The sequence below is a fragment of the Salvia hispanica genome, chromosome 4, assembly GCF_029641045.1.
Source record: "Salvia hispanica isolate PSC_SH4W2 chromosome 4, Shi_PSC_v1, whole genome shotgun sequence".
Lineage (NCBI taxonomy): Eukaryota > Viridiplantae > Streptophyta > Magnoliopsida > Lamiales > Lamiaceae > Salvia > Salvia hispanica.
This window is the reverse complement of record NC_142695.1, coordinates 13,676,779-13,695,537: the sequence shown is the minus strand read 5'-3', so window position 1 is coordinate 13,695,537 and position 18,759 is coordinate 13,676,779. Positions and strand designations below refer to the sequence as shown.

At 37.0% G+C, this 18,759-nt stretch overlaps 2 protein-coding genes across 3 annotated transcripts; both read right to left on the bottom strand.

Annotated features, from left to right (window-relative positions):
- Positions 1 to 3,646: 3,646 nt before the first annotated feature.
- On the bottom strand, positions 3,647 to 6,413 carry LOC148927286 (2-oxoglutarate (2OG) and Fe(II)-dependent oxygenase superfamily protein). The gene is made up of 4 exons (XM_089056443.1): positions 6,344 to 6,413; positions 5,260 to 5,668; positions 4,120 to 4,444; positions 3,647 to 3,877 (listed from the first exon to the last, which is right to left on the bottom strand). The coding sequence occupies exons 1-4, from the start codon at positions 6,378 to 6,380 to the stop codon at positions 3,671 to 3,673; spliced, it is 978 nt and encodes a 325-aa protein (XP_088912569.1). The 5' UTR covers positions 6,381 to 6,413; the 3' UTR covers positions 3,647 to 3,670.
- LOC125194320 (uncharacterized) lies at positions 5,974 to 12,051 on the bottom strand. 2 transcript variants are annotated; one of them, XM_089056442.1, is made up of 10 exons: positions 11,521 to 12,051; positions 9,785 to 9,970; positions 9,389 to 9,481; positions 9,115 to 9,297; positions 8,935 to 9,037; positions 8,660 to 8,845; positions 8,150 to 8,437; positions 7,536 to 8,071; positions 6,505 to 7,457; positions 5,974 to 6,412 (listed from the first exon to the last, which is right to left on the bottom strand). In XM_089056442.1, exons 1-10 carry the CDS (start codon positions 11,743 to 11,745, stop codon positions 6,349 to 6,351), a joined length of 2,817 nt encoding a protein of 938 aa, XP_088912568.1. In that variant the 5' UTR covers positions 11,746 to 12,051; the 3' UTR covers positions 5,974 to 6,348. The 2 variants fall into 2 exon arrangements, with proteins under 2 accessions (XP_088912568.1, XP_088912567.1); XM_089056441.1 differs by having other exon boundaries at positions 7,536 to 8,437.
- Positions 12,052 to 18,759: the final 6,708 nt, after the last annotated feature.

The following is an 18,759-nucleotide window of genomic DNA, read 5'->3' as shown; positions in this document are numbered from 1 at the left end:
ATGTTGAATAGAAGGATTATATAGTTTCCCGCATGTAAAACTTTAGTTAGAAAACTTACTAAGTCACGGTGTTGCTATCGTCCAGATTCAAATGGGTGTACCGCGTACCGATGAATACTTGCTCTGAGTTTTCCTTGATACATGAGAGGAAACATCACATCACCAACTCCAGGCCGATATTGTTGAAGAGACACGGACATTTAGGGGAGCGAGCATATCGTGATTACTTTTGTTTGTAATTCTCGTAGACTAATTAGTTATAAATGAATTATGTTTTTTAGCATTTTTTTGTAATTTTCGATGTATAAATTTTCAATATTTTTTAAACAACGAAGACTTGGTTTTAATTTTTATTTTTAATGAATTATGTTTTTTTTTAAAATTATTTTTGTCCAATTAATTAATCCTAGTATAATTAAAATATACCAACAATTGATAAAATAATTTGATTTGTGGTTGTGGCATGACTATTATTGTAGACGGACAAGTTGTTGTGGTTGTACTGACTAGGCGAACAAGTTTTTTGTGGCTGTGCTGACTAGGGGATAAGTTTTTTTGCGGCTGTGACGTAACTGTTCCATCAATTGTGGACACTCTAAGTCAACTGCCAAATATTAATTAAAATATTACTCTATTTGTCTCATTCTAAGTGATGCTTTTCTAATTTGGCACATGAATTTTTAGTATTATTTTGTGAGTACAGTGGAAAAAATAAAGTAAGAGGAAGAAAAAAGTACAGAGAATGATGTTTTTATATTTAAAATGTATATCATCGTTACAAAAAGAAAAATATGTCACTTAGAGTGGAACGGAAGAAATATGCAATGGTTGAATATATAATTCAATACTTTTTTGGGGTAAAATGCGTTGAAACAAAAAAGAAGATAACCATAAAGCCCGTGAAATGAAAAGAGGCACACCCTTTTAAGCACAAAGCAAGATTTCAAATACTTTTTAAACAGTTCATGCCTTGTTTGTCTGAGTTATATTTCTCATTGAATATTTGTTATGTTATAGTTAATCCATTTCATATATACCAAGACCATCCATAACATACAATGACGGACCCAGAAAATGTAGCTCGTGGGGTCGGATATAATCCACAATTAATAATAATAATAATAATAATTATTATTATTAAATAATTGTTTTAAAAACATAATTTGATTAATAAAAAATATAACAAATAATTATTTAAAAAATATTTCAAATCATATAATAGTCAGTCATATCTTCTGTTATGAATGATATTTTCATAGGAATATCTATATTCAACAAAATCTACTCAAATATTTCTTTCATTTATAACAGTAGTAATTAAATGTTTCCCTCTCTATATTTACTAAGATATTATTAAATCATACACCTCCCATCATATTTTAGCAGCTTATATAAAAAAAATTAAGAAAATATTATAAAAATAATAATCACTTGGTAATTGATAACTAATTTTAAAACTCAATAAATGAAATAAAAATAGAATGAAATTATGGTTAATGACATATGCTATATGATAATTATGGTGATAACCTAAGTAATTCAACCAATTAAGCCATCAATATGTATGTTAAAAGAAACCGACTGATTTTATATTTTAATAGGCCATGATGCCCTCTCATCTAATTTTATTACTATTAAATAAATTAAGAAGTGGGGAATTGTTTAATCTATTTAGAGTATATCAATTTTACTCCTATTTTTTACTGTCTCTCTCCGCCATCCCCAATATCTCCTTATTAATCCAACTGATTCGTCCTCTCGTTACTCCGATGAAGGCCAAACCATGGGGTGGAGATCTACTGTGTGGGGTCGGAGATGCTGTTGCGTTTGGTCGGAGGTCAAAAAAATGAAGTTTCTCGGCAGCCTCATCAGACGGCGATGGGGTCGGTCGACCCCACCCGACCCCACCTACGTCCGTCGTTGATAACATATAATTGTAATCTTAATCATTTCGTATAAATTAATATGTAAGCTTTGGATAACATTTAATTTAATTCTTAATAATTAGTATACATATATTTCATTTATAAGCTGGCAATTCACGATGCAATAGTTTTGAATATATATATATAAATACAAATATATATACAGTATATACATAATACATCATGTGTGATAAATCGTACATCATCGACCATTTGAAAATGACATATAGTGAAAGTCCAGTTGAACTTTTCAAATTGTTAAAAAAGCTTAAGTCGTACATGAAGCTGATTTTTATATGAGAAAGAAAACAGGGCTTGAAAGCTTTCGAAGATTCAAATTTTAACTAACACTGCTCGCAAATATATCACGAATAGTCAAAGCAAATATAACACGAATAGTCAAATAATTGTCATGCTCATTATTTTCTTATTTAAGCCTTTTGGACTTTGATATAAAACTTTGAATAAAGTTGTACAGCTGCACATGAAAAGTTGCTTCGAAGATACAAAAATATGGAAAAACTGCACTCGTCCTGTTTTCACAAAAGTTTATGAAAAATATACTTCATCTATCCCACTTTAGTAGTCTTGTTGACTTTTCTGCACTCCTTTTATAAAAATGATAATAAATAACTAAAATAGAAAAATGGTAAAGTAAGAGAGAGAAGAGAGTGCAAAAAAGTCAACGGAACTGCTAAAGTTGGACGAAGGGAGTAACACGGATGGACACATACACGTACATGCAAATTAAACAATATCATAGGAATTGCAAAATTTATAATTTTATTCACATATATGGAAAAACAATTAATGTTCTCGTGGAAGTGAGCTCATGGATTTAAAATGAGTAGATTAGATTATAGCTTTCAGATTTTATTTACATGGGTCTCGTAATATCAACATTAAAAATGGGATGGAGGAAGTATATAATTTCGGTTTTTATCTTATCAAACAAAACATTTAAAATCTTAGCTTGTTCACAATTTTTTTATATTTCCTATCTCAACCACCTTTCTTGGATATTTTAGTGTAATTGGATTAACTTGATTGATCGGTTATTGTTATAATGATACATCATTTAAGTATGGAGGTGCGAAGTGCACGCTTATTTGAATTCATTATGATGTTAGGGGCGAAGCCCCTAAACAGATGAACGGGGTCCGGGGGCAGCGCCCCCGGGTAGCGGGGTCCAAGGGGCAGAGCCCCTGGCTGGGGTCGAGCTTGGAAATTTTTTATTTCCAACGAAATTGCTTTATAAGAAATTCATACGAAAATGTAAATTCTGAAAATCAAAGGACTAATTTGCAATTTCGAAACCTTTTTGAAAATCAGTTATTTTCAGTTAAATCCCAACGGATGCATTGTTTCGTCAACAGCTGCATCGGTTTATCTTCTTCAAAATCCGATCAAGTTTTCTGGTTCATTATCTCGAATACACATAAGAAGGTTCTGCATTCTCTGAATTTTATCCGATCAAATAACTTTGGTAGAACCACCGAAATTGATTTGATTTGAAAGTGTTTTGTACGACTTTCAGATATCCGTTTTTCTGTTCTCTATATTGAATCTCCCTAACATTTTCTTGCTATATAATTAACCGAGCAATCACAAATTGCTAGTATAATCATATCATAGCATTTCATTCAAATGTTACATACTATAAAATGGTATTTGTGGTTTCATATATAAGTCTCATCAAAGAAATCCCATCGCAGCAAATACACACAATTATTTAAGCATTTCATTTACCAAAATATGTAAGAGAAAAGTTTATAAATCAATACAAGAGCAAATAAAATCAAAATCTGATCCCACAAAGAAATAACTGGGTCTTGATTCAACTTGGAAACTGTCCATATCTGCCGCAATGAAAATGACGACCTTCCCGTCTGAAGGAAAGGGTTATGCGTATATTTACCCTCAGCCGATTTAATTTCACCTACTCTCATTAACTACATAAAAAATTATATACCAAAATTTAGTAAAAAAATAAATAAAATATACTCACTCACCAGTCACCCCTAAAATTGGAGAATTCGGGGGTGTCACGAGTTTTTAATGCGAAAATGGTACGATATGAAAACGAAAAAAAAATATAATGAAATCCGCATATCAAAAAATATAGAAATGAGACTATTTTATAGGGACTTAGGAAGTATTATTCAATATGACTTTTATAGATATATAGTCTCACCTTGAACTCATTTCCAATTGTCAAGACGAGGGACTTGGGTTTTGTTTCGAAAGAGACGAGACCTGAGCTCGTTTCGAGGCAAAATTCACCCGGATCTAAGAAAAGATGGAGGCTCAAAGCATAGGGACAAGACTCATGGCTTGTTTCAGTAACTATAGATGATTTTGGATCAATTATGTTGGCTCGATGGTACCTGTAAATGCTGAATTTGGACTCCCCTAATTCAATCGAATTTTGATACTTATACGTGCCACGTTGAAATATAATATTACCCAATTCTTTGGCAATTTCTTCCAGCTTTTTTGTAGCGTTATCCATCTTTTGGCTGCACAGGAACAAAAATAAAATATCACCTAAATAACATCTTATTTTATGAAATTATTTAGAAATGCAATTGTAATGTCAAAGAATTACTAATTATATCTATCTACTCCATGGGATTTTTTTGGATGGCTAAATAAATATAAACCTAAAAGAAATAATATGGAGGATTTCAAGAAAGAGACCTTTGGCCAGCATTTCCTCTCTAACGCTTAGCCAACTCACACAATCTATGAGGAGTATTTCTGGAGTAATTTTACTATTATATGGAATTTTTGGTGTTATACTCCCTCCGTCCCACATAATTTTACACAGTTTGACTTGACACGGGTTTTAAGAAATATAATAGAAAGTGAGTTGAAAAAGTTGGTGTGATGTGGGTCCTACTTTTAAAGTATTGGTTTTATAATAAAATGTGAGTAGGAATGGGTTAGTGGAATATGGGGTCCACTACCAAAAATGGTAAAAGTGAAATGGGTAAAATTATGTGGGACGGACTAAAATGGAATACTGGGTAAAATTATGTGGGACGGAGGGAGTATATGTTTTCAGCTTTAGCCGAAGTAAAAGTACTTTTATGGGTTAATAATATATTCAGTCGCACAAAATTTGTTATAGTTTGATTCGACAATGATTTTAAGAAATGTAATAGAAAGTAGGTTCAAAAATATGAATGACGATGAGAAAGTGAAATGTGAGAAACTTTGTGGAATGTTTACAACTTCTTTCTTTCTAGTTTCAATAGCACGAAATTCTGGAAATGTCTATTACTAGCAAAATTAGTAAAAATAAAAAATCGGCATTTGAAAATAAACTAACCGGAAAATCTGATAATTCTGCAGGCCGATGGCCGCGGTAGCCTCTTGGGCAATCCGATGATCATTGGCGGCCCAATCGATTTGGTCGTGATGTCCATAACTATGGCAGCACGGGACCGTGAATATCCGATCACTGTTAGCCAAAACAAGGCTGAGGTCCTCCGTTAGAATTCCGTGACCACTGATTCTAACAGCTCCGAAATCTCTGACCGATCTCAGAAATACTCGCAGTGCTTCATTGTCCCTCGATAGGAGTGATTGGTATGTGATTTCACCCGGTTTGGATCGAGCTACGTGGTGAGGAAGCGTGAGCTCGGGGGTGTGAATGGATTGGTCGATATGCTGAGATAGGATTGTGTCCGCAGCGGATCGGACGCCTTTGGCTGTGGGGATCGGAGGCGGAAATTTTGCTGCCATTGGAAGAGAGCGAGCGCCAACGTCAGGAATTTATAGTTAAACTTAAACACAGTGGTGCGCTCCATGTTCTAAGCCATGCATTGCACTACTTGTATTACTTTATAAGTCCTAGTCCTACCGTGTCACAAAATTAATTTTGAGTCAAATTTAATCTTAAATAATCTCAAATCAATTTTACTTCTGAATAACCAAACACACATTTGCATAATGAAATTGTCATCTGCATATCATGCATTACAACGGTTGGGAATGCTAAGAACAGTGCTATCCAACATTCATACAATTGATGAGAGAGAGAGAGAGAATCATGACAATTTCTTTAATTTCAGCAAAGAGAATATTCATTTGACATCTTCAGCAGCAATGGTGATGACTAAACTACACAATATATGATGTAAAACAAAGAAGAAAAAAGTTGAGGATCAAGATTTGAATAGTTCTATGCAAAATCCTTTAGGTTGAACCTATGTTGCCAAATTATGCAGGCAGACAGGCACTAAATATGAAACACAATGCTATAAAGTTACAACAGTTTCACAAGGCCTTAAACACGACATTCGGGAGTCGACACCACAGAGGCGCAAGCCACACCTCGGGCACACTGGTTTGGGATGAAAATCCAAGAGCTTGCTCATACTTTATGTGATAACAAACAACATAAATGTTACCGCTGTCAGTTGGACAATGGAGGGAAGTCGTCTTCATCCTTGAGTCGGTATGAAGACCTCAACGCAATCCTACAAGCAACGAAGCAGCAGAAATCGCTTAAATGCAAGACGAGTAAGCAATATCATCGTCAACCAAACATGAGTTGGGACTGAATTTTTACCGATCCTGCTCGCTGCTTGGTGCAGTTTGCGTCTTGTGCGCCCCAGACAGAGTTCTGGGAGACGAAGAGACTGTTCTTTGTAGCCAACTGTTTTCTGACCCGGGTGGATGTCCAACCAGCTCAACTTCAGTGTCCTCCCGGTGGATGAGCGAGCCATTTGAATTAAGATGCCCGTACTGATGAAGAGGATAGCTGTCGGGCGAGCTAGCACCAGCGGCTACAGACTTGTGCGCCCCAGACGGAGTTCTGGGAGACGAAGAGACTGTTCGTTGTGGCCATCTGTTTTCTGACCCGGGTGGATGTCCAACAAACTCAACTTCAGTGCCCTCCCGGTATATGAGCGAGCCATTTGCATTAGGATGCCCGTACTGATGAGGAAGATAGCTGTCGGACGAGCTACCACCATCGGCTACAGCATTGTGTGCCCCAGACGTAGTTCTGCGAGAAGAGACTGTTTGTTGTGGCCGACTGTTTACTGACCCGGGTGGATGTCCAACAAACTCAACTTCAGTGCTTTCCCGGTGGATGAGCGAGCCATTTGCATCAGGATGCCCGTACTGATGAAGAGGGTAGCTGCCGAACGAGCTAGCACCAGAGGCTACAGCTTTGTGGGCCCCAGACGGAGTTCTGGGAGACGAAGAGACTGTTCTTTGTGGCCAACTGTTTTCTGACCCAGGTGGATGCCCAACCAGCTCAACTTCAGTGCCCTCCCGGTATACGAGGGAGCCATTTGCATTAGGATACTCATACTGATGAAGAGGGTAGCTGTCGGACGAGCTAGCACCACCGCCTACAGCTTTGTCAACGGGCAGTGAGAGCTCGTGGCTGCTTCTGTCCAGCATATTTGGCTCCGGAAAGCTCATATTTCGCCAGTTGTGATGACTTGTGGATCCTGACGGTGCCTGGATCCTTTCTTTCAGAACCGGAAATCTATTACCATGAGGCGACATATTCTACAAAAATCACAAAGTAAAAGGCCAATAATTATATATGAAAAGATCATATTTTGTAAAAATAATAGATCAACCTACCATATATGGCAAATATGTTCCCGTCCCGCGGTGTTTTGGCACATCCTCCCATGGAAATGAGACAGCTGGAAAATGTACGGGTTGCATGCCATAGAAAGCCGGACTTTGATGAAATCCGCCGTGATGATGGGAGAAACTGTTCTGCTTATAATGTAATACAGGGTGGTGACCTTCCCACGGGTAGGTAGGACTTGGCAAGGGAATCACGGGCAAAGAATGCATACCTAAGCCATATTCATAGCACAATCGACCATATTGCAAGTGTTGAATGCAACAATCATAATCCCCGGTAAGATCCATTGAGTTTAATGATTCGGCCAATCCACTCATACTTGTGCGACACTGGTCCGTTACCACATGATTAGAATCCCTCAGTTCAGTTGAAAACACTGTGTTGCAATTGTCAACTAACACGTTTTCTTCACGACTGCCAATAGTAGAAAGTCCTCCATCACCTGTTCCTGACAAGGCTGATAAAGAAGCATTCTTTCCAATATCCAACTTATCTGAATCTTTGATTCCAATGACACTCTCTTCTGCACTTGGAGTTTGAGAACCCAAATCAGTGTCTAATGTCCTTTGAATCCCATGAGGTAAATCTTCGGACATTTTACCTGAACTAGACTGCCAACCTGCAGTTGATACGGCACACACATCTATGTATTCGTCAAAATTATCAGTTTTACAAAACCCTGGATACGGAACAACAGATACAGCTCTGTTGCTTATTAGCAATTTGTCGAAATCCTGAATATCAGGCCTTTGTCCACCTCCATGCCTTGCCATAGTGTTTGCGAAGAACTTTTTAAGCTCGTTAGCAATGGAATCTTGAGGCTGTAGTAGTATCCTTGCAAGTTTTCTAGCTGCATAGGAGAAGGCACTGCGTATCCGGTACAAGTTCCCTTTACAAAATACAGATTTTTACAAAAAAAAAAGAGACGTCAAATTCTACATAACTGACATCCACCTATGCGATAATAGCATAACATACGAACCGATTTCATATCCAGATACAACTCATGCAGTCGATGATTATACATTAAAACAGTACACGGATGTATGTATATTATAGACTACTCAAAAGGGTAGAATTCTATCCAAATTCAGTAATAAACGATGCATACCTTTGCTGACACTACGCCCAAGATTATTCAATTCTTTCAGTGGATCAACTATATTAAGATGCTTCTTCGGAAACACAAGTGGAGTTTTGTCACCAACTCTAGAAGGAACTGAAAACATGTGGATACAATAATTCAGGAAATCATTGCTAAGCAATAAATCCTTGTCACTATCTTCTGGGATCTCAACTGCAAACAGAGAACACAAGAATAAGTTAAATTTCAGCCATCCGATAATCCAACTATGTGATTCCAATTAATAAAAAAAAAATGCTCACCAACAAAATCTGGCAGTGAAGAAAGGCGGACTACGCCATTTAAGCTAACACAATAGGTATCCCAGTCGAATTTGCTGAAACAGTCCAGAAACTTGTATAGAACCTGAAGTAGAATGTGGCTGGTTAGGATTATTAAGTCAAGGTAAAACAAAGAAACGGATTGTACTTAGGAGGACTCACGGCTAAAGGTCCCTCTAGTGCTGAGTGATACAGATGGAAAATGTACAGCACGAGCGTCTCCAAGGCATAGGTAGAAATCAACCCATGATGAGAACCAAGAATACGACTTTCATAGTAGCACCATGCCTTGATCAAGATAATACTGCGCTTGAACAGATGGTCTCGACCAATCAGACGATCAACCTGAAAGGAAAGAAATTGCATCATAGCTGTTGTGAGGCAATTATCAAGATTTCTGATCAAGGAATAAAATAAGTCAATACACATAATTTACCTGCTCGAGGAAGCATAAAGTACAAAGCCCCCCAATTTGATTAACCGATATGTCCACAACAATATCCTGAACAATACATTTCACAAGCTTAACCTGCCACATAAGAAAGCTACTTCATCAAGCCAGACTTCACAAACTTCCATAAATTTCAAGTGATTTAAGCAGGCCCCTTTGAATTAATATCCAAACTTATCAGCAAGATGAAAAACACATGAAAATATAACTCATTATAGATTAACTAGATTTTAGAGGTTTTTCACAAGAAGGGTTTCATGACTTCTCTGAAACATCTATCAGCCACGGAACAAGATGGTGCAACCAGAATCTTCTTAATTATGAAATAGACAGTATTTATTATCTAATTAAGCATCTTTACTCATAAAAAAGTAAGCATACCTCAGCACGGATGAGTTGGACATCCTTTACTACGAACTCAGCATCTGTATTTACTTCTTCTTCTTTTAATACAGATCTCATTTTATCTGCCAAAGTGTCTTCGACATGTGCACCGCCAAACGCGGTTAAATCAATGTCTCCGTCTGGAAGATAAGTTTTTAGTGGCACGGATCCATATGGGAAGACCTGCAAAAAGTCCAAAATTTTATCCAACAAATAAATATATAAGAGTTTGGGGCAAAAAAAGAAAGACTATTTGGTAGGAATTCCTCTGAACGAATGGAATAAATTTATTAGCAAAGTTATTGAATGGTTATTATTGTTATTTTCTGACAATACATTCCTCATATATGCTAACACATGTCAAAAGTAAACTTATAACAAACATAAATTCCAATATATTGAGAAAGGGCGGAATATAGATTTTCGATATTCATATCAGTACTTAGTAATGTGCTATCATATATGTATATAAAGACAATAGCTTTGTCTATAAATGCATGTAACAACAAAGTTATATGGATTTAGAATAGCCTTAAAGCAACTAAACAACAGAAAAAACCTATCAAATCATACTAATTACATCTTTTGCCAATAATGTCTAAACACAACAAGTCTCCCAGCTCCCATATCAAAATGAAAGATGTGTTGACCAATTTGATAAATCTTTTTTATGTTGGATACAATAAATAGAGAACTTTCCTAGATATCAAACACGTGTCAAGAAAAAAAACTATTTGTCGCACATCGTCAACTTTCTCCCGTATACATATTATTTTTAGCCTTAAATAAAAGGTTTATCGATAAATGCATATAACGACAAAGTTGTGTTAATTTAGAAGATCCTTTATAGCAACTAAACAAGGGAAAACATATCAAATCATATCAGTGCATATTTCACCAATTATCCCTAAGCCCTAAACACAACAAGTCTCCCATATCCAAATCACGACACGTGGACCAATTCGATAAATCTTTTCTATGTCGAAGACAGCAAACAACTACTTCCTAATTATAACCTCCAAAAAACCCCTTCTATCTCAAATCCCCAACTTCCTTTCAGATATATACGCATTGCACAGCATTAATTATGCAAGAGAAAAAAACCGGAACAATCGCACCTACATCTGCCATAAATGCTATCCCAGTACACAATTCAAATCATATTATATCCATGCATGCAAACCAAATTAGAACATCACAGAATGCATGGTGAAATCACCGTTGATCCATGCTATGCATCACACAGACACACAAAGTCCATAGCACATCAATTAGAGTGCGGCTAACTGCCATCACCAAATGCAAGATTTCATCTCACCTACCATAATATATCACCATAATCGATAACATAGCATGCATAGAGAGAGCCCTTCTAAACGTAAGATTTGCCATCGAGCAAACACCATGAGCCAATGACATATCATATACAGAGAGCCGATAAACCATCATCCTAAAATCTAAACGCAAGATTTCCTATCGAGCAATAACCATAAGTCGACAATAAAGCATATATTGAGAGCCGCCAACCTACCATTCTAAACACAAGATTTCTCATCGAGTAATCGCCATATGTCAGTAAACATAGCATATATTGAGATGCAAGAATCCTCATCAGACAATCACCATGTGCATCATAACACAGAATATAGAAATGTCAAAACCAGTGGCAAAACATAGGCATAAAATGTATGCAAACAAACATAAATCATTCAACGAAAAACTTAATATTTCACCTCAGCGCCAACACAATCCCTGAATAATCTCTGAATATAATTAACCACCTCTCTTCTCCTCTCCTCTGATACAGGAGTAGGTTGTGCCTTTCCAATTATCTCAGCTGCGGCTCTCTCAGCCACCGCCCAATTTTCTGCCCCAATCTCCAACCGGTTCGGCTCAGCTAATGGCGTTGAATGTGAAGCCATCTCCGCCACTCCGCCGCCAACCGGCAGATCACCCATTTAATCTCAATAAAATCTTTATCTTTTCACTTCAGCAATTCATACACATCAAATAATTCGAACCCAATTCACAACATAAACACCATTCGATCATCAAAAAATAACAAGAAAAAAATACAAATTAAAAGCACGAAAAGATGCTCCCTTTCCCACTCACTGAGCGAAATGGGAAAAAGGGTTTGGACTAAAGAGGGAAAAAAAGATGCCCAGAAACTGATTGGGAGTTTTCCGCAGAGTTTTAAAAATGGCAATTGCAAGGAGTGTTTGAATAAACAAGAAACAGCAGTGAAAAAAATCTGTAGGAATTTGGTTTTGGATTTTGTGCATTTATATATAGCAAAAGCAAATGGAATAAATATAGTACACTGCAGGTCATTTCAAAACCAATTACTTTAATTTTTCATGATTATTTACCACTGATTACTGATTACACTGCTCTTAATTTCTTCCCCTATTGTTTCAACCATGATTATGATTAAATCTGAGGTAATTTAATTTTACAAACCCTAGTTTGATGGCTCCAACTTTTCAACCTACTGCAATCACTTATAAATTCATTTTGCCTTATTTAACTTCATTTTCATACAACAAATTAAGTAATATTTATGCTATTCTTTTGAATTTTTTAATTATTATAGATTTAAAGGGATGGATAATGATGTCACAGCATCGGCATTCTAAATTGAGTGTAAATATATTCGTAAAATTGTCTTTTAATTTAAAATTTGGGAATTATAAATTATGTATGCCAAGTTTAGTAAATTATTGTTTGGATCCATCTGTTGCGCACACATGTTATTTTCTTGGCTTTTACTAACATGTTTTATGTTTTATTTAGTTAACGGAAATTTCTTAATTCTGGCAAGTGGAGTTGTAATTTGAACTTTAAAATTATGAGTAGTTAGAATTAGAATGAATTGATTCTAGTAACATAAATTCAATAAATTAAAGTTTAGAGTAAAATAGGTCAAAGGGACCTTAATATTTAATACTCCCAGCGTCACAAAGAAGATGCTCTTTGGCGTCACAAAGGAAAAAGTTACCTCTTTTGAGTAGGACGAGTTGGGGTGATTGAGCCTTTGGCGTTTCACCTTTTTAGTCTTGAGACTACAAATCTAGACTAACACTGAAAAAAAGACTATTGGGTGTAGAGCGGAAAGAAAATTGTTCTGATACCACTCTGTCATGATCGTACTTTGCTAAGGATAGCAAACTCGGTTTATCGCGACTAGGGGGGATTAAAGAAATGGGGAAGAAAAGGAAATCTTAGCACAACTGAATCATGAACGAGATCAACTTGAGATAACTTGGAAAATATATCAAAGTACATGATAAAAAAAAAAAAGCTCGATTCTTACACTGCAGCGGAAGAGTCAAGAGAGAATGACACGCTGAGTACTTGACGCACTCAGTGGACACATGCCTAAATATATTTTTCATAAAAACTGGTTTTGTCAAGCCATTACTGAGTGAACCCGGGTATTATTGAAAATGCCTGAAAACACTAAAATCATTTTCTCTTTAAAACTGTGATCGGCCAATCCATTTTCCTAGAACATAATATCTGAACTTCTTTTGGGAGCCGGGAATGTGGCCACATTCTACGGTCACAACAACTGGCCAACTCAAAAGATGGCTCCCGACCCCTGGTGTACACTAGCCCGATCAGGGAATCTCTCCCATACTCAGACCTGAATTCGATTCACAACATAACTGGTCGAGTAGGGATGCTTCCCTTTCTAGACAAACATATAGGTAGTGCTCAAAACAAAAACATGGCAAGACAAGACATACTGTGAATTTAAATAACTGAAAGCATACATGAACTGTATAGTAAATAGAAAACCCACCTCGTTCGTTTAATTTCCATATCTTGAATTTCTTACTCCGACCTTTACTTGCGGAGATAACTTTTTTAGAAACATCACATTTATAATATACTAATTAGACTCATGGACTAATCTAATTAGAATGCATGACTCATAATTAAATCCCTTTCATTTTTCGGTTATTTATTAAAATTTCTAAAGCTCATATGCTCCTTCCATCGCACAAAAGATGTCACACTTGTGGGACGTCACGGGATTTTAGGAGGTTTTATTTTGTGTGTTAAGTGAAGAGAGAAGATATAATATTCATATTAATGTGAGAGAGAACTCTATCCATAAATAGAAATGTGTCATCTTTAATGGGACAAACTAAAAAGAAAAGTGAGACATTTTTTATGTGACGGTGGGGGTATTATTTAATGTCTCTTCCTCCACTATTCTCAGGTTTCGATTTAACTTGAACTTTATAATTTACTTTGAAATATACCCTTACGTAGGACTTATGATAAAATATTTTCCTTTTAAACTCAAATCTTATAATATTGGGCCAAGAATCCAATTTTCGGCCTAAAGATGATTAAATTTCGGAATTGGACATCCCTTCATTGATTTACTGCATCCCCAAATTATTAAAAGGAGTTGGAGCATTATTTAATTTTTCCACTCACTTAGCCCAAATGAATTATTTCCTAGCCCAATAACAAAAGAACCCACATATAAATACCCACTTCATCTCTCTCACCATTCAAACCCAAATCTTTTAGGATGCAATTTAAGTATAATTTCCTAAAAATACTACATCTGCAAGTATACAAACGTACAATACAATATAAAAGGTGTCGAAACTCACAGGGAGGAGATTAATTGCTAAAACTAGTAAACCTAACTAAAAAGCAGTAAAATAGTTTAATTTTGGGTATTTGACCAAGAGGCGAGTGAAGGACGAAACGAGAAGGAAAAATACAAGGGAATCACGATAAAGAGGGAAGACTACTCCTAGCTTGTTTCGGGTTGCTTGTTCACATGAATCCTAAAGTCTAATTACTTTCCATTATTTATCGAGATCGTGTTGATTTTACGCTCTCACGCAGCTCATCACTAATCGTGGAATTTTACACCTAGGATAAGCTGATCACGTCTCCTAGGCTCTACTCACCAACCCCTCACTCCTTCAGTCGCATAGTAAGCTCGAGATTGGCTTCTGAGAACGTTCAACACACAAGATCCACCCCGGACTATCCCCTGATCAGTTTTAGCCTAGGGTTCCTTATCTATGTTAGCTCCCTACTCCAAGTTAAAGAGACATTGAAGTTAAGGCCATTAACGGATTAAGTTTTCTAGAAAAACCCAACACACGGATTGAAGTAAATACATAGACAAGAACCAAAATACGGAAATCAATCAAAACACAATCATGGATTCATATTTACAAGCTTTCCTAGCAAACTAGGAGTAATCCCTAAAATCTAGCCACTCATAGTGGGCAACAATACAACAAAACAAGTAAATGCTACCATATGGGCAAGATTAGGGAAGAATTAGCCTCAAGCTTCTTCTTCTTCTTCTTCTTCTTCTTCTTCTTCTTCTTCTTCTTCTTCTTCTTCTTCTTCTTCTTCTTCCTCCTCCTCCTCCTCCTCCTCTCAAAGATGGACTCCAACCCTCTTTTTCTCTCCAAAAATTGCCTTCAGCCGCCAAAAGATCCATTGGAAGTCGTGCCCTAGCTATTTAATAGCTACGGCTCGAAAAACAGGCCCAGTAGCATTTACTCGGTCGGGCAATCTGCACCTTGAAAAACGCCCGATCGGGCATTTTGTCTAACTCTCGATCAGGCCGCGCGTTTTTAACATCCGGTCGAGCATTTTGCACCGGTCGCGTGTTTTGGACTGCAATGCGCAGTCTTCGTAAAACAGTTATATCTTCTTCATCCGGACTCCGATTGAGGCGTGCGAGGTATCCACGCGAAGATATTTCGAAGGTGAATGCAATGGTGGACTTGTAGAAGCATTTGAAATTGATCTTAAAGGACTGATTACTGTTCAGATTTGGACCATGTTTTCTTTCTCTGCTCTCTCTTATAGTTTGGTCTTTTGTCCTACAATATATCAAAATGAGTCCATTTTTCACCTTAAAAATGCGTTAAGATAATGCAATAAAGGACTACAATTTGACTTACAACAAATACCCCAAAACTTAAGTCTTGCTCGTCCCGAGCAAGTTAAACAATTTAGCACTTTGTAGACCTAGATAATTTTTCTTCTCATATCACACCAACCCACACAAGTCCTCAAAACTTATTGGATTGACCCCGCATTCACTCGTAAGTAGGACTTTGGAACATGCAATGTGCACCAATCAACGGACCAACCACCTAAGAGCTTGTCACTCCACTATACCAATGTTTGCTCGGGTAGTGCCTAGATAGTCTCAAACCGTCATAACTAGATCATCAAAATGAGTTCTTCCGGCTATTCTATTTTTTTAAGGTACTTAAGGTGTTTCCCTCAAACTTAAACAAAACTTACCACTAACAAGTCATTGTGATGCACAAATCAAAGGACTTTGAACATTTGGTTGTAATGGGGCTTTTGGTCAAGGTGGGATCATATTTGGCTAAGTGACTCACCACCAAGTTAATAGCACTAGCACATCCATTACAAATCTCACATCTCAAATACAATAAAAAAAAAATTCTTTTTCTTTTTTCTTTTTGCCTTAGCTTTTTTTTTTTTCCAATCACAAAAGGTTTCCTTTTATTATATTCACTATTTTTTTTATTCACCACCTAATGACTCAAACACAGGCCTTCTCTTGTCACACAATGAACCCTCTCGTGAATGTGCTAGCACTCTAACCTTGGTGATCGGGACCGAGAATTAAGGGCTAAACAAGGATATATAACATAGGATCATTTAGTGACTTAACATTTTCAACAAAGAATAAGGCTTCAAAGCTCAAAATTGGCTCACTAGGGGTTTATGAAGGGTAAGGCATGTGATAATATGAATGTGAGGCTTAACGTTCTATTGCCTAATCATTTTCATGCATCAACAATAAAAAGTTCACAATTCATCAAGCTTAAGTCTAGAAGATCAACCTCAAAGCCTTTTTTTCATCAATTTTTCAAAACCGGAATTACCCTTTCTCCTTAGCTCAAGAAATCGGACTCCTAAGGACACTACATTCACTTGATCGAAATATGGAAGTTATAGCTGTCAAGCGGTTAATAAGTGAAAGAAAGGTTCCGTGGCCCAACTCTTAAGTAAAACTAAGTTCGCACCAACAAATCCTAAAGAAAATGATGTGCCTGGTGACATTCGGAGTAAAACAATCAAGCATGCTTATACACAAATATAGGAAGAATTTAAGTCAAAATTAACACTAATCAAGAAAGCATGCGAACACCCCCCAAACTTAAATCATGCATTGTCCTCAATGTGCATACTCATGAAACGCAAAGGACAAAAATAGTAAAGAAAGAGGTACGAAGTCTCCCTCGAATGATGTTAAGTCGGGGTGGGTGGGTCGGATATTTCTTTGTTTCGGCTCAGCTCCTTGTAAGTAGCTTGTCCTTATTCCTACAAAACAAAACTAGACAACAAACTATTTACAATACCCGATTCAAGATCAAAAACGAGAGAAAGAACTGAGTTAAGAAAACCCTCGCGATCAAAGTAAAAACTAAACCAAAAGAAAACACAATCTTACCACAAACCGTTGGGTTGCCTCCCAACAAGCGCCTTTCTTTAACATCTTTGGCTAGACATTCTCACCGACTTTATGAGTTTTCACCCGTGGGATTACCAAACTTCCCGGATCCCTCCTTCTTAGCAGTTGAATCCCCATCACAGACTCAAAGAAGGGATTCGAGACCACCAACCCCAAATGTTGGAATTTTATCTTCAGATTCTTCTTCTTGCGAGTTAGGGGTGGTGTGGATGGCCGGTGATCATGGATGCTTTGGAATGGCAACAAGCCAAGTGCTTGCCAAGACTCATGCTCAACAAATGGAGGCTCTATACTCTCTGTAGCTCTCGTCTCATCCTCCTTTACTGCTTCTACAGTCGATGTGATCCATTCCTCTTCTTTTTCTTCACAAACATGTTAAATAGGTGGACATCTAGCGTCTCGATGCACATAGGAGGGTGGACTTCATCTCCAGTCAGAGAGTGGTCGCTAGGTCTATCAACTCCTCCATTTTACCACATAATTCAGCCCATGTAAGATCCTGATCATCTTCAAATACCTTATTTTTAAGAATCTTAAAAATCTCACTTCTTGCATTTTGAAGATCGCTCAAGGATTTTTCTAAGGCAAGTTCTTCTCCAAATGTGAAATCGGTATCATGTCGCCTTTTCTCGAGATCAGTTATCCTCCTGTGGAGCAGATCAATTGGATCAAATGAGAAATCCTCATCTTCTTCTTGGCCATAACCGAATTGTGAGCTCGAATGGGCTTGTTGCACTCCACAGACATCACATTCAGATGCCTCCCACATCTTACACTTTCATATCCCGGGATGCCTACAAAAATAGAACATACTGCAAACTAGAACACAATCTAGACAGAAAATACCAAGCACAACACAATAATAACTATCAAAGCAAGTAAGGGGTTAAGTTGGCACGATGTCATCCCTTTACCAGAAGCAAGAACCTCGACAACTCCGGGATTAGTCCTAATAATCGTGTGTGTGTTAAGGAAAGTGTCCTAGCATAAAATACTAAGAGTGGGAGTCAATCCATCTGTTACAAAACCGTTGAGAAACGGTCTACCTCTTCCGATCTTGGTGACCACTCACCATGCGCTTGCCACACAAGCTCCGTCCTCCTTCCACAATATAATATCTGCACAAGAAACACACGGATTACGGGTACCCTGTGGAAAACAAAATAAAAAACTAAAAATTTAACTAAACTAAACTACCTAAACTAAGAAAAGTAAAAAGAAAAACACACAAAGTTCTAACAACTAACACCTCCCCGGCAACGACGCCAAAAACTTGTTGTGATTTTTAGAAAAAATACAAGGGAATAACGATAAAGAGGGATGACTACTCCTAGCTTGTTTCGGGTTGCTTGTTCACATGAATCCTAAAGTCTAATTAATTTCCATTATTTATCGAGATCGTGTTGATTTTACGCTCTCACGCAGCTGATCACTGATCGTGAATTTTTTACACCTAGGA